General features: G+C 47.6%; 5 protein-coding genes across 5 annotated transcripts; 2 read left to right on the top strand and 3 right to left on the bottom strand.

Annotated features, from left to right (window-relative positions):
• Positions 1 to 1,812: 1,812 nt before the first annotated feature.
• Positions 1,813 to 2,742, bottom strand: N7533_009600 (metallophosphatase domain-containing protein; the record flags this gene model as incomplete). Its single annotated transcript, XM_057106250.1, has 1 exon — positions 1,813 to 2,742. One exon carries the CDS (start codon positions 2,740 to 2,742, stop codon positions 1,813 to 1,815), a length of 930 nt encoding a protein of 309 aa, XP_056957699.1.
• Positions 2,743 to 3,571: 829 nt separating this feature from the next.
• N7533_009601 (mitochondrial K+-H+ exchange-related family protein) lies at positions 3,572 to 4,561 on the bottom strand (the record flags this gene model as incomplete). Its single annotated transcript, XM_057106251.1, has 3 exons — positions 3,572 to 3,936; positions 3,995 to 4,050; positions 4,125 to 4,561. 3 exons carry the CDS (start codon positions 4,559 to 4,561, stop codon positions 3,572 to 3,574), a joined length of 858 nt encoding a protein of 285 aa, XP_056957700.1.
• Positions 4,562 to 5,027: 466 nt separating this feature from the next.
• On the top strand, positions 5,028 to 6,309 carry N7533_009602 (phospholipase D regulator; the record flags this gene model as incomplete). The annotated part of the gene is made up of 3 exons (XM_057106252.1): positions 5,028 to 5,274; positions 5,358 to 6,228; positions 6,285 to 6,309. The coding sequence occupies 3 exons, from the start codon at positions 5,028 to 5,030 to the stop codon at positions 6,307 to 6,309; spliced, it is 1,143 nt and encodes a 380-aa protein (XP_056957701.1).
• Positions 6,310 to 7,811: 1,502 nt separating this feature from the next.
• Positions 7,812 to 10,456, top strand: culA (cullin culA; the record flags this gene model as incomplete). Its single annotated transcript, XM_057106253.1, has 7 exons — positions 7,812 to 7,858; positions 7,915 to 7,984; positions 8,073 to 8,089; positions 8,144 to 8,214; positions 8,293 to 9,827; positions 9,877 to 10,191; positions 10,268 to 10,456. The coding sequence occupies 7 exons, from the start codon at positions 7,812 to 7,814 to the stop codon at positions 10,454 to 10,456; spliced, it is 2,244 nt and encodes a 747-aa protein (XP_056957702.1).
• A 1,004-nt stretch (positions 10,457 to 11,460) lies between these two features.
• Positions 11,461 to 14,472, bottom strand: N7533_009604 (uncharacterized protein; the record flags this gene model as incomplete). Its single annotated transcript, XM_057106254.1, has 11 exons — positions 11,461 to 12,201; positions 12,290 to 12,907; positions 12,952 to 13,089; positions 13,143 to 13,183; positions 13,238 to 13,409; positions 13,468 to 13,547; positions 13,602 to 13,662; positions 13,721 to 13,748; positions 13,856 to 14,098; positions 14,216 to 14,320; positions 14,414 to 14,472. The coding sequence occupies 11 exons, from the start codon at positions 14,470 to 14,472 to the stop codon at positions 11,461 to 11,463; spliced, it is 2,286 nt and encodes a 761-aa protein (XP_056957703.1).
• Between the last annotated feature and the right edge of the window lie 558 nt (positions 14,473 to 15,030).

Raw genomic sequence — 15,030 nt, forward strand, 5'->3', positions numbered from 1 at the left:
GTATAACAAACCTATCCTATAATACGGTATTTACTAGAAATCCTTCAATAAATCTGGGTAACTTCGAACATATAACTATAGGAAAGATAATTTATTATTATGCTTACTTAACTGATTAGAAAATCTGTTATTACTCCTTAAGTAATAGATCCCTTATAATTAAGTATAGAATAAAATTTTAGACCAGGAAAAGCTCTTAGACATAGGTATAAAGCTAGCTAGGTGACAAGCAGTAGTAGCAGCACTCTAATCTTATATAGATTGACCAGGTACCGAAGCTTCTGCATCTCAATAGCTAACAGAAGATGCAGCATAGTTAGTGTGTAACCTCTGGGATATCCTTAATATCCACAACATACAAACTGCCGAATATCAGACAGCATATTCAAAGTCATCACAGTTATCACAAAATTTGATGAAGGAGATACAGACTTTCCTACAGAATCACCAACAGGCCATTCAGCAATAACAAAACCAGCCTTAGTCAGCCCAACCAATAGGTTAGGTTCCCTAGGGCCAGCCACAGCAAGGCTGACCTATTCAGCACAATTAATTAAACAGCCCCTAGAACCTTGGCTAGCTCCTACTATAGATCTAGGTCAAGGTTAGCTTACTAAACTTTTATCTACTACTAAATATCACCAAATATGAATTCCCGAGGCCTGGTTATGATACGGAATTGTGCTCTAGAAGCAGAAAGTCAGATAGGCCCGGATTACGGACCTATATCAGTCCTTCTCTTAGCATCAAGCTACGGGTAATATGATATAGGAGGAGGTACAGGAATTCAAGAACCGTTCGCTAGCTACGGAGAAGCTGTTCCGTGAAGGTAGTGATTTCCTGAACGAGTTCAAAGAGCAGCAAGAGAGCTTCCAAATACAATCACAGCAGCAAACCTAGTCGATAGTCAACCAGGCCTAGCAAAAACAGGGAGCTACAGTGGCACAGCAGAACAAAGCTGCTCCTGTAGCAGCCGTGCAGCCACCCCAGCAACCACCCCAGCAGGCGACTCCGAATCAACAACCGCAAAACACGACAAGTTCGATGCCAGGACAGGCGCCTACCCCAGCACCCCACACTTCAACTTAGACAAAGATACGGCTCTTAGTCAGACTTAAGCTCGAGAGGTAATTTCGTCGTCGACATCACAGTAATAGCGATAACGTATCTGGCTTACATAGCCTCGGCAAGCTAGGTTGAGAAGGCGCTAAATATGGCAAACACTGGATTCGTGGTGTCTGGCAATAAAACCAAGCATGATAAGGAGCAAAATAACTTATAAGGGTTCATTTAGGTAGAGAAAGGACTGAAGACTTGCAAAAAAAAAAAAATTAACATAAGAAGAAAAAGAGCATACAATAGCGAGGATTCGCATGTGGTCACCATACTATACTACTAGGCTACCAGGTAAGGTTAGATCGCTTCCTGGTATATCAACTAGAGATTAAACTCTTCTTCAGTAGCCACACGTCGGCAGGTTAGTAGTATGGTGGGTGACCACATGCGAATCCCTGCGGTTGTATGTTTTTCTTTTTTTGCTCTCTTGTTTTGCTTTATTTGATGAGTTTAACTTGTTTTATTTTTCTCCTGGCATTGTATTACCTTGCTTCAATCTAATACTAATAGGTAGACCACGTTGTTTCCATCACTGCCCATCTGGTTCCGTACCTAGGTATCTAGCTAGGCATTAGCTTTCATCTATAAAAATAGGCACTAGTAGTTAAATTTTGGTCAGTAGTGCAAGACTAATGGCTAAACCTTGAAATTATGTGGTTATCGAAGTTTCTCTCTTTCTTTTCTACTGAATTCCCTTCACGATCCTTGTGGGAGATCTAGGTCCACGATCCATGCTGGCTGTACCGGTAGAACTTTCTCCCCTTCGATTGCAGCATTCACGAAAAGGGTCTGCAAGCCCATCTTGAGCGGGCTTGGATCAGAAAAACAATGGCTGGTAGAGAAAGCCCCGGCGGGGATCTTGGCTACCTTTTCTCGTATTGTAGATAATTTTTCTATTATCATAGATCTATCGTTGTCGATATCAGTCAAATACGAAGGCTTGGCACTCGATGTCTGGCGCCAAGTGATGAGCTTGGCTCCCCAGCCTTCATGGATGTGACCAAAGCAGTGCATACGAGGCCGAGCTCGAGCTATCGCTTCGAAAAGAAAAGGGCACCCTGCTCGCTCAGCAGAGTAAGTCATATCCATTATACCTTTCGGAGGACCATGGGTAATAGCAATATCGACGTTATGAATTGAAAAATCATGACCGTGATCAGGGTGGTATTGAAATCCCCAATCACCTTGCGATGGAGTGTATGGGCTGGCATAGACTCTCAAAGACGCGCCGTTTCCTAATCGAAATTCGTGAGTTCCTTCGTCAAGGAAAGTAATTCCAACTTCTCGGTCAAATAACTTTCTCGCCTCGCCTTCGTAGCCATACATCTGTTGGACCAGGGTGGGATCCAAAGGTGTTTTGACGTCAGCCACTTTTCTTTGGAAGGTAGGAATATCCATCGTGAAGTCATGATTTCCGGCTATTGCAATTTTAAGTGGTGCGTTGATGGCATGGAGGAGGCGAATAGAGGCATTGTATTCCTCAAGCTTAGACTCTGTGGTCAGGTCTCCACAGTGGATGACGACGTCTACAGAATGGCTCGGGGTATCTTTTGCAAGCGTCTCGAGGCCATGTGTGTCGGATATCACGAGAAACCGTGTTTTGACAGGGCGCTGGCGATCTGCCATCGTGAAGTAAAATATTGAATAATTTGAGCGATGTGAGGAATTTTAGAAAATTCAGCAACAGGAACGAGTTCTGGTAAGTCTTTTTGAACTTAAGTCCTAAATGCTGTAACGGCAACAATGAGCGTGATTGTGTGAAGGGATGAATGGTAAAGGGCGTGTATTGTGTACAAAGCTCCATAGCTGCTACTGGAGATAGCAGGACGAGATGACTAGACACTCACGTGCAATATTAAAGTCTAAAGAACCAGCCATTACAAGATGCAGCATCACCACTCCGTTAAGGACTAGTACTAGTACCTACTAGTTAACTAGCTGGTACCTTCCCCCATGGAGAGATACTAACCATGGATATATGAGCGGCACCAACGGGGCCCATGACAAATCAGAAATCCAATATTACATATCAAAGATACTACCTAGGTAGTATTGGGGCAGGGTTGAAAGAGTGAAAACTGTTTATTTTCAAGTTATTACTCAAGTACATCGGAGTGCCTTGTCTATTCTTTCCCTATTAAAATCTACGAGGACCCGGCTAACGCATATGCTTTTGAATTTACGATCTAATAGAAATTACCGAGATTGGGAATTTATTGTATGATTATCAAAATAGTAGGCCTACTTCTGGAATCATCGTATACAGGGATTGGAAGGCTTCTCATCCTAGATAGTAGGTGATCAGGTTAGATAGTTTTGCTTGGAAAATGATATTTTGGTATTAATCAGTATGATACAAGAGGTGCGTGTGTTATTAAAACAATTTATACCAAGATGGGACTTTCTATCGGGGTCCTGTGCCTGACCAACGCCTGAATCTCGTCAAATTTCCGACTCATGAATCTTTTTTCTCATCTTTTTGGTCATTTTCTTTCGCGTTGGCCTTGGCTTCTTCCTTCGCTTTCTCTTTCTTGGCCTCTAACTGCTCACCAACTTGGATGATGGCTCGCTCCGCTTCAAGCGCCAACTCCGGTGCTTCAAATATAGATGCTAATCTTTTCGCGTCGGACATTTTTAGTAATATGCGATCATCGCATTGCTCCACACCATCAACCATATCAGAAATGGATGTATCGGCCGGTGTGTTATCAAGGGCGCGCGAGGCTCGTTTGGCATACAGCTCCTCCAATTCTGGGGGAGAAATAGGGTTGATAAGGTTCTTGTCAACGAGAAATTCGAGATGGCGGGAACCATTCAATGCTACAGAATTGACTGTTAGTGGTTGGGCTCGGACAATTCGCGAATAGGGTCAACCAACCGCGCCAGTGAGACCATCCTCGGTAGACCAGGTAGAAGAAAGGGATGTTCGGGACTCTGGACATTCGGATCATTCGTTAGCATTCTGTAGATCTTTCAAAAAAACCATGCCACTCCCAAAAGAAACTTACACTGGGATCAAACCCAATGGTGCCGTAAAGGGGGCTATGCCCAAGCTCCACCGCATCTTCTTTTGGTGGAAATCTTGTCGTTCCGTGGCGATGGTACGGAGAATTGCGGGAACCTTTTCCAATCGCAGAGCATTTGCCGGGTATAGGACTTCAATTTTCTTGGACCCATATTGCTCATCAATTCTTCGCTGTGTTGTGAGGGACGGAATGCTTTTGAGACCCCATTCTTCGAATGGGATTCGTTGCTGGACCTTATTTCCCCACGTCACCAGGTGTTTCTTCCAGCCCTTCTCAGCTTCCTCCCAGCCAGCCCATGTTTGCGCAGCCTTCGTCGTCACGCGGTCCAGTATAGAAAGTTCTTTAGAGGCATCTCTTCGGAGCGGTCGCGCATATATCAACGCCCGTCTGGTCGAGATAGGGATCAAGAAAAGGCGCATCACAGCGGGGAAGTGGGTGTGGAGTTCGGGACCGGAGAGAAAATATCGAGAAAGTCAAGACGAAGGAAAGGAATATGAAAAGGGAGTGAAATTCAGCAGACCATGCGCTTATGTGTGCGCCCAAGGGCCTTGGAAGGTTGGAGTGAAAGTGAAAATGAGTGGTGAAAGTGAAAGTGAAAGTGATGGATCGCACTAGGGGGGGGAAAGGACGTCATTCCGCGCGAACCACCCAACTCGTTTTTGTCCCGAGGCCTTCCCCAAAGCTGCCTTGCTTTGTTTCTCTTCCTGCTGCATCCACCACCTCACCACCCCGCGTCCCGATTTTCATTTATCCCTCGACTCGAGTCTGCTACTCTCTAATTTGTGCAGTTTACCAGGCTGTCACATCCTGATCAACAATCTTGGACATGCACCTACGAAATTGACGCCTTCCGCAGTCTCCGAGTCCCGCCCTATACCACCTCCCATGGATGCGAATAGCTCCAAACAAGGCGCTCTGGGACGTGTCCTCAGTGAAAAACTTTCTGAAAAGCTTACCTCCGGCCCGTCATCACCAATTGTACCCGCGCCCTCGAACCATCTGAGCATCGATACCCAGGCCGCAGCTCTGCGCAATGGTGCTTACGACTCACCAGCCACCGCGTCGCGAATTCCAAATGGGCAGATAGAAGAACTCGTACGATCGCAACATTTCACTTTAAGAACTCTGCCTCGTATGTCAATGGACTTGAGCTTCCCTTTCCTTGATTTGCAGTAAAAATATCAGTTCAGTGTCACTAACTTTTCGCTCTCGTAGCATGGATTCAGTCTGTTGAAGCCGCCGACGACGAAGGAGAGGATGCCACAGCAGCCGATCGCCTTTTACCTTCTCAACCGAGCGATGCATTTGTAGCTCAGCATAATCATTCACCTCATGCCTCGTCAAGCCACCACTATACCCCATCACCACAACAACCGCTTTTTGAGGATGACCGTTCGCCCTCCACGGAACGCGAATCACGCTGGATAACATTCTCGCGATCTATACAATACCCTCGGGAACATGGTACCGAGAATAAAGAAGTCACACCGGAATGGTTGCTCGAGAACCATGGCAGTTACGCGGATCCCTGGCGAGGGAAGCACCTCGAAGGCGACAGCCCGGAGTATCCCTTGCACTCGAAAAATCGTCGGGAGATCTGGTTCAAGCGGTTCCAGAGTACTCTTCTCAAAAGTCCAATCGTGCCGCTGATCTTACGTTTAACTGTCTGGTGCTTCTCGCTCTCTGCTCTCGCTTTGGGTGGATCTATCCAACATTACTCTAATCAAGGCACCCACTCCCAAGGGCCATCTGCCCTAATGGCCATCATTGTCGATGCCGTCGCCCTGGTCTATCTACTTTATATTACGTTTGATGAATACACCTCAAAGCCCCTGGGCCTGCGTTCGCCTTCGGCAAAGGCACGACTTATCTTGTTGGATCTGGTTTTCATCGTCTTCGATTCTGCCAACCTTAGCTTGGCATTTGATTCTTTATCAGAGGTGACTGGATCATGTACCGAAGCAGAGGTCAACCAACAAATAGACCCTCGTAACGACAGGATTTGTGTTCGCCAGAAAGCCTTGGCATCGGTTCTCCTGGTGGCTCTGCTTGCCTGGCTAATGACATTCTGCATCAGTGTCCTCCGGTAAGTACCAGCGGTTTCCAGGAAGATGCCTCACTTAGATACTGATATCATTCTAGGCTTGTTGAGAGGGTGAAACATTGAGTGCATAATTCCTATGGTTGCACTTTTTGATTCCTTCCAAGCTTGCGGTATCGGTCGGAGAAGTATATTCCGACGGCATGCATCGTCGCCTACCTAATCTTACTCAATGTTGAATCCTGGCAGATTGATTCATGGACCGCTATGAATGTGCCAAATCACTTCCCAGGATAGCCCTTAATTTTGTCCTGCTCCACCACCCGACCACAAAACACGCTCCACTGTTTCCCAGGCTGATACAAGCCCACCCACCATACGAAAATGTTCATCTCCAAAACATAGGCCCGTCCAACCCGCGACAACCAAAAGTCTCATGGGCATTGGCGTGGAAATGGCGTCGGCTATACACAATATAAACCCATTAGAGTACAGCTACTGTGACCTCGTTCAAGTGCCGTTTGATCTCAGCGGTGAAAGCGCCATGGTATATCATGAAAGAGTTCCCTCGAATCCCGGTTTTGGAGATGAGCTCCCAAGAGCAACTCTGATGGCAAGTCACCTGGACCTCTGATGGTTAATGAAAGGTCATACCTGTGTTGCGCTCGTCTTCTGCTCTGAATATAGATTTCATTCTAGATTTACCGGCAGTGCTATGTACTATGTACTATGTAACTACTGGTCATGGCATTCCCAATCAGAAAATCAGAACATCAGAACCCTGACCTTCACCATGACAATGACGTCATTTCGGAGACTGTGATTACTCCCAAGGCGTGCGATTGCTTGGAAACGACTGAGCTCTGTATGTCTTGGTCTGATCCTTTCGTTTCAATAATTTGTGTTTCTTTCTTCTTCCTAAATCGTCTTACTATAGATGTGCTTTTGTTATCGCATGTTAGGTTAACAACCTTTAAGATCAAGGTCTAGATCGCTGATTGTGTGAAGTGATACCACAAAACCCACCCTTTAAATGGTGAAATAATGAAGACTCTTAGAGTAATAATATACCATCCCCTAGAGTTTTGGAACAACTTACCACTAGTATATCCATGTTCAAAATAGTGGACGGTAAAGCTGATAAAAGTCTCTGGCAAAACAACCAAACCCCAATGGGCAACAAGCGGTGATCGCCTTCACAGACCCTCACCGCCCGCTGCTGACCGCCCGCGGTCGACGCATCGAGGTCCCCACGCATCTCAGCCTCATCTTGCCGCCACACTCGTCTGCCTGATCTCTCTTCTGCCTTGCTCTCACTTGTTTTGCTTGGGAGGCATCGTTTTTTATTTTCTACTCTCTCTCTCTTTGAAGCGTCTCCTCCACCCAAAAGCAACTGCAGTTTGATTCTGCACCGAAAATTACACGCTGTGACTCGTGGCGCTCTATCCCATCTCCGTCCCTGGGAGATCAAGCCTCGCTTGTACGCGCTCCTTCAAAGAAACCGACTTGATCTGTTGTATGGCGTGTCCCGGGACTTCTCGGCTGATCTTTCATTGTCTTTGTTCCAGGATCACTTCCTTCTTTCGTCCTTGCTAGACTTCCCCACCTGACCTCCCCTCCCCAACACTATGGCCGCCATGCTTCAAACACCGCATAAAGATGACCTCCCCGAAACGTGAGTCCAGATAAAAGCCAAACGTATAAGATAGAGCAGGGCTGATTCTTTTCCAGGTGGTCGTTCCTCGAGGCGGGAATCGATAATGTGATGATGAAGCTTGAGGAAGGAGTTGACATGAAGCATGTGAGTGACTCGAACGCCCTTATCCATAACGAGGCAACTGGCTCTCATTTGAATGTCCTCAAACTAACTTTTGGTCATAATTCCCCAGTACATGGCTCTTTACACGTACGTTTAATGCCCGCGCCGATTTTGTTTTCCCCGCTCACAGGCCTACCACAGCGCCGTCCACAACTTTTGTACCTCACAGAAAGCCGTCACCAGCAGTCAAGGTCTACAGGCTCACCGAGGAGGTTTGTCATCCTCAATACTAGCCCGCATTGCGGGTTCCCTGGAAAGAATTTCACTAACTGAACGCCCTATGCGCTCAGCACACCTCCTGGGAGAAGAGCTTTACAAGCTATTAGGCGAGTATCTATCACGCCATCTGGCTGTTGTCTACAAGGAATCCCAGAGTCACGCCGAAGAAGCTCTCCTCGCATTCTACATTCGCGAATGGTCCCGATACACTACCGCTGCCAAATACATCAACCATTTGTTCAGTTACCTGAATCGACACTGGGTGAAGCGCGAGATCGACGAGGGCAAGAAGAATGTTTACGACGTTTACACTTTGCATCTCGTCAAGTGGAAGGAGGATTTCTTTGAGCACGTTCACGAGAAGGTGATGGATGCCGTGCTAAACCTTATAGAGAAACAGCGCAACGGCGAAACCATCGAACAATCACAGATCAAGAGCATCGTTGATTCATTTGTCTCTCTGGGCCTGGACGAGAACGATAGCAAGAAGCCCACCCTTGAAGTCTACCGAACCTATTTCCAAACGCCATTCATCGCAGCCACTAAGCAATATTACGAAAACGAATCCCGGCAGTTTGTGGCGGAGAACAGCGTTGTCGAGTACATGAAGAAGGCGGAGGCTCGACTTGCAGAGGAGAAGGATAGGGTCGGTCTCTATTTGCATCCCGATGTCACCAAGGCACTTACTGAGACCTGCCTCGACGTCCTTGTCACTGCCCATTCCAACTTGCTTCGCGATGAGTTCCAGATTCTCCTGGATAATGAGCGTCAGGAAGACCTTGCCCGGATGTACCGACTTCTATCTCGCATCAAGGAGGGATTGGACCCTCTACGCGCTACATTTGAAAACCACGTGAGACGAGCTGGCCTGACTGCGGTTGAGAAGGTCGCATCCGAAGGCGATAACTTCGAGCCCAAGCTCTACGTGGACGCCCTTCTGCAAGTTCATACCAGGTATCAAAATCTAGTTGACGAAGCTTTCAACGGCGAATCTGAGTTTGTGCGTTCTCTCGACAACGCTTGTCGCGAGTTTGTCAACCGAAACCGCATCTGCAAGACCACAACGACTCGCTCTCCAGAGCTCCTGGCAAAATACACCGATGGTCTACTGAAGAAGGGTTCCAAGGCTGCGGAGGAGTCCGAACTGGAGGAGATGCTCACGCAGATCATGACTGTCTTCAAATACATCGAAGACAAGGATGTTTTCCAAAAGTTTTATTCCAAGATGTTGGCGAAACGTCTCGTGCATGTCAGCTCTGTGTCCGACGATGCAGAAACCAGCATGATCAGTAAACTGAAGGAAGCCTGTGGTTTTGAATACACCAACAAACTGCAGCGCATGTTCCAGGACATCCAACTCTCCAAAGACCTCAACTCAAATTACAAGGACCACCAAGAAAAGACATACGATGATGACGACCGCAAAAAGATGGTTGACTCGCACTTCCAGATCCTTGGAACTGGCTTCTGGCCCCTCAACCCTCCCACAACCCCCTTCAATGCCCCCACCGAGATCAACAAGACCTGCGAGCGGTTCCAGCAATTCTACTTCGGCAAGCACAATGGTCGCAAGTTGACCTGGCTGTGGCAACTCTGCAAGGGCGAAGTTAAGGCGAATTACATTAAGAACGCTAAGCTACCTTACACCTTCCAAGTGTCTACTTACCAAATGGGCATCTTGCTGCTGTTCAACGAGACCGACACCATGGGCTACTCCCGATATCCAAAAGGCGACAGCACTAGGCCCAGAAGTCCTTGATCCTAACCTCAGTATCCTTTTGAAGGCGAAGGTGCTCCTGGCAAGCCCAGAGGGTGCCAAGCCTGACCCCTCAACCACTTTCACCCTCAACTACAACTTCAAAAATAAGAAAATCAAGGTCAACCTCAACATCCAGATTAAGTCGGAGCAAAAACAAGAATCGGATGATACCCACAAAACCATAGAAGAGGACCGGAAACTTCTGCTCCAGGTACGAATCAATCTCCCTTCCCCTTCCCTTCCGACACCTCGCTTTGCATTGTTCTATTCTTTCTAACTTTATTCAGTCGGCCATTGTCCGTGTCATGAAATCTCGAAAGAAGATGAAACACGTACAACTGGTGCAAGAAGTCATCCAGATCGTCAAATCTCGCTTCCCGCCTAAGATTTCCGATATCAAGAAAAACATCGAAGCTCTCATGGAGAAGGATTACATCGAACGTCTAGACGGGGACGAAATAGCTTACATTGCTTAAAGTCACGTCCTTACCGTGTGCCTCCCCCTTCATTTCTCGTTCCTCCTTAGCTCATCGCACCAGACACACCTGTTTCTATGCTTCCGTTTCCCCCGCATCTCTTCTATTATCGTCGCCCCTCTGCCTCGTCTGATCCGGCTCGAATAGTTTCCACCTTTGCTTATTGCTGCTACAATATTCTTATTAGAAAAAGGAAGGGGAGCGACGAGGGTTTGAGGCCCAAAGTGACCGAGCGACCCGGAATTGACGAGGAGGGGGAATCTTTTTTTTTCTTGCTTGGTTGGGATAAGGGAGCTTCGGAGCACAAGAACGACGCATTTTGTGTTTATTTTATTCCATCTTTCATCATAGCGTTGAGACGACAGATCAATGATAACCCGAATTCTCCTTTCTTATATTTTTCCACTTGTATAACGCTAAAATCGACCCTTAGACCTCAAAGTCCCACCGTAGTCTACCGCTATCTGATTTATTGAAAGAACCCTTAAGAAGTTCCTTTCATTTTGGCCACGCGGAGCTAGATACGCGAACTTGAATGTAGCAGGATTTTCCTCTAGATTGCCTAAAAATACGATGAAAGCTCTGCACAATTAAGATATATGTAAATTACAATGCAATCAATATCTAGTTCCAAGTCCTAGAAAGACACGCAAGTTGACTCGGATCGTGTGATGCGAGATCCCTAAAAAGGAAAGCTGGAAAAGTAGAGAGAAAAAAGAATGCCAAGATCGTATCGCAATTCTAGCAAGCAAGTTCAATGGCGTGTTTGAGAAGGGGATTTGGTTAAAGTGTAGTATAGACAAAGACAATCGGAGAATGAGAATGGTGTTCTAGAATGGGTATGCCGCGCTACAATGCCAAGTACCAAAGATAAGAAAGGGGCGAGGGAAAGAAGTAAAGGGGGAAAACCTTGGAAGGCAACAACAAGTAGATGACAAGAAAAAGGAGAATGCGTCACTCAAAACATATGTACTGTCGTGATGGACGAGGCGCAGAAAGGGGACCTATTTGCTAGAAATAGAATCCTTGGCCTCGTGTGATTGTTCTTTTTCTTTAACGGGCAGAGCAGTCAACGAATCATCGGGTCGCGAATCAGCGGTCTTCTTTGAATCATGTGTATTTTCAGCCGCTGTAGACTCGCTGGGGTTTAGGTCCACGCGGAGTCCCTCGTTGGGCGTAAGTGAGACGCTGGTGAAACCCTCCGCGTCAGCAGCTTGTAATTGTTGCTGCTGCTGTCCTGTGACCTTCTCAGCTTCAAAGGGATTCTCCTCCGTGCCAAGACCGTGTGCTGGGAAGCCCTGAGAGAGGGGAGACTTGGGGAAAGGGGAATCGGCACTCTCGTCGCGTTTGAATTCACCGCTCTCGCGACGCAGAAGAATATTACTCCATCTCTTTCTACGGCTTAGACTGCGCGACAGACCCCCCTCGGTATCTTCGCTTTCTCGCTGCATCGAGCGACGACGGCCGCGGTCTGACTCGGTGATGGTTTCGCTGACGATGGACAGAGATGGTGCCGATGGTGATGGGGCAATTGCGCCTTGTTGCGGGCTTGGCGAAGCGCTGCGCTTTTCTTGCCACTCGCGTCGCTTCTCGTTCGCCCATGACCCCCATGAACTGAAGTATGCGCCGGCCTTTTGGCTGGCCTGGGCCGCTGTAGCTTGGGCCTGAGCGACGTCAATTGAAGCTCTTGGACGGCTCGCAAACCAAGCGCCTGATGTTTCGGAAGTGGAATCATCGATGGATCCCTGTGAAGGGGACGCGGGGGGTATCGATCGAAGCGCGCTGTGGCTGAGATGATCTTTCTTCGTTGCGCTTCTTTTGGTTCTCGCGCACGGTCTCCATGTCGGACCAGAATCTGTTGTACACTGCGCTGACTTTTTTCTGGCCTGTCGCAAGGTGTCTGCCGAGTGCCTCCCGTCCCTCACGAACCTTTTCGTCAAGATGGAGGTCGGCCACTTGCTGGGATAGTCGACGTTGGATATCGTCCACGGTCAATCCACCGGCGCTTGGGTGTCGGGGTTCGGTGATAGAAAACAGGAGTGCATCCGAGGTGAGGCGCGAGAAGAGTGCATAGTTGGAGGTCTTCTGCCACTGGATCAAAAATTCAGTGTTAAAGTCGACAGCAGGGTCCCCTTCGATATTGAAGTTTTGTAACTGCGCTCTGCTGCGATGGCCAGAGTCACCGGAAGTGTACGAGCTGAGTTCTTCGTGGTACTTCATGGAAGATAATAGGGCCAGCAGATACTCCTCAAACTGCAATCGAATAAACTCTTCGGAGCCCATAAAACCAAGGGTCTTCGGGCGTGATGGGTGATCTTCATCCCAAGTGTCATTAACAATTTGAGTGAGTAGATCAATCCAGCGTCTGTCGGCGGTGGAAAGAGCCAAAGCATTGCGGAGAGGCAAAGAAGAGATGCTAATACTATCTTCATCAAGCTGATGGTCCACAAACTTCATTAGAAATGTTATAAACCAAAAAAAAGCGGACTACTCACGTTGATTAGAATATCACTGTAGCGGTCCTTCTGTTGTAGAAGCAATGAATTCGTAGATCCCACAACGTAGGACTTTGTACCATCGTCGGCCAACAGATCCAGCTGTTGAAGAGGGGTATAGGGCCCGAACATGCTTCCCTGGAAGGAGGGTTAGGGTCCAGTCGGAATTCCTACTTGAGGACAACGCATACCTTTCCAAAGATCTGCAATGGTAAACCCATGTATGCCAGCACTATCGAAAGATTAGCAACTCCATAATTGAAGGTCGGACTTGAGAGATGCCTACAAGAGCTGCGATCACTAGTCTTAAGAGAAGTTGGCTTCTCGACGCTCTGTGCATAACTGTCGAATGAAGGGTCTGCGCAGTCTTCCAAGTGGTTGATAAGACCGGGTATTAAGGATATAAGTGAAAATTGGAGCATGCATAATCTTTCACATCGTGTACCGAAGAAAAGCATCTTCATCAATCAGCAAGATTCGTTATAAAGCTCCCATCGAGGGAAGAAGATGCCGTACCTTGGGCTGCAATAGCAATGCCTTGAAGAGTACTAAAGTCTGGTACTTAAATTCGTGAATCATTTCTCGTAGAGAAAGACCTTAAGTCCAAGTCAGTCAAATGTCGCGAATCAAAGCACCGGGAGAATACTAACCCAAGTTCTGATCTTTCGGGCCATCCTTCATCAAGCTTATCACCAAGCCCTCGTGAAATTTCTAGATCAAACATGAGCCAGCGGTTCATTTTTTTTCGAGTTCCTGGGGCCATATGTACCTTCAAAATATCGATATCGGAAAAGTCGCTATCCATCCACGGTTAGCTCAGCTCATTGGGCCATTTCGAATAAAAACTCTCTCATGTGGGATGTTCCAGCCACTCCCCTACCCACAAGAGCTGTTTCCAACATACCGTTGAGCAAACCACGCCGTAGTTACGACAGAGAGCTTCTCGCGCAGCTGGCCTACCCTCTGCGGGGAATCGGTGACGACAACCACCGCCTTCTGTACCGTAGATCTCGTGACGTCCGGCGGGCGATTGAGGAGGAGCTTGGCATCGAGTTGGCGCGAGCAGGCGATACCGAATAGAGAGGTTTCAGGAATATCGGGTGTTTCTCTGCCGCGTAGTGTAAAATAGGAGAATTCCTCGGTCGATCTAGTTATGAATCCCAAACATCAGCCGTTTGTTCTCCACTATAAAACCAAGGGCTGCCATGTCGACTCGAGAGACATGGCGCACTTTTAGGTATGGTCCGGGAGGGTAATGCCGTACAGGTGAGCGCCGTCGGACAGAGCCATGAACGGCAGCAATGACCAGTCATTGTCTGTGGCAGGGTTCGCGCCTTCGTTGGCGATGCAATGTTCGATTTCCGGGCCCCTGCAGTTTGAATTAGCCTATGTTTCAGTCGGGACATTGCCACGAGACAAGTTGTCTTTGGTAGCTGGGTCATGACTGCGGGGAAGCACGCACCGCGCATGGTGGAAATCAATCACCAGGACAATCGGATCTTGTTTATTCGGAATAGCCATGGAGGCGGTCGTGCGGGGAAGAGCAGAGATTGGGGATAGCGAGTATAAGAGTTAGGGGGGGGTTCTCCACGGCCCAAATTGTCCCCATAAAAACACGAGCGCAAGGGAGCTGGGGTCAAAAGGAGAGAGCAAGTTCCATGTACGGAGTAGTTATGGCCTCCCGGGGATTTTGATAGGCTATCGCTCACGTGTTGATTGCGGGCGGTGTGTCCCACCCCGAGGTCCCACTCAGCCCCGCGGTGACCTTACCAGAAGCCTTGGTGGTAAGGTAAGAATAGATTAGTATTTTAAGATGGCTAACTAACCTACAGATAGAATTACAAGTGATAGAGGAATGAGAAATTGTTCTTTCTCAAATCCGATTGTACCGTTTGGTAATGAAATGGTATCCCCTGATCACCAGCCGATTCTTAACGACGCCGAACTAGCTATGGACAATTGGCTTTCAATAGGCCAATAAAAGAAAAGTAAGGAAAAGTAAAGCAAAGTAAAGACGAACATGCCCACTTTGCAAAGCTTCTCAGTTAAAACAGATGTATGATTTGGGTGCTGTGCCTC

The sequence above is a fragment of the Penicillium manginii genome (assembly GCF_028828005.1).
Source record: "Penicillium manginii strain IBT 31320 chromosome Unknown utg000006l:1.0-4164085.0:1.0-4166146.0, whole genome shotgun sequence".
Lineage (NCBI taxonomy): Eukaryota > Fungi > Ascomycota > Eurotiomycetes > Eurotiales > Aspergillaceae > Penicillium > Penicillium manginii.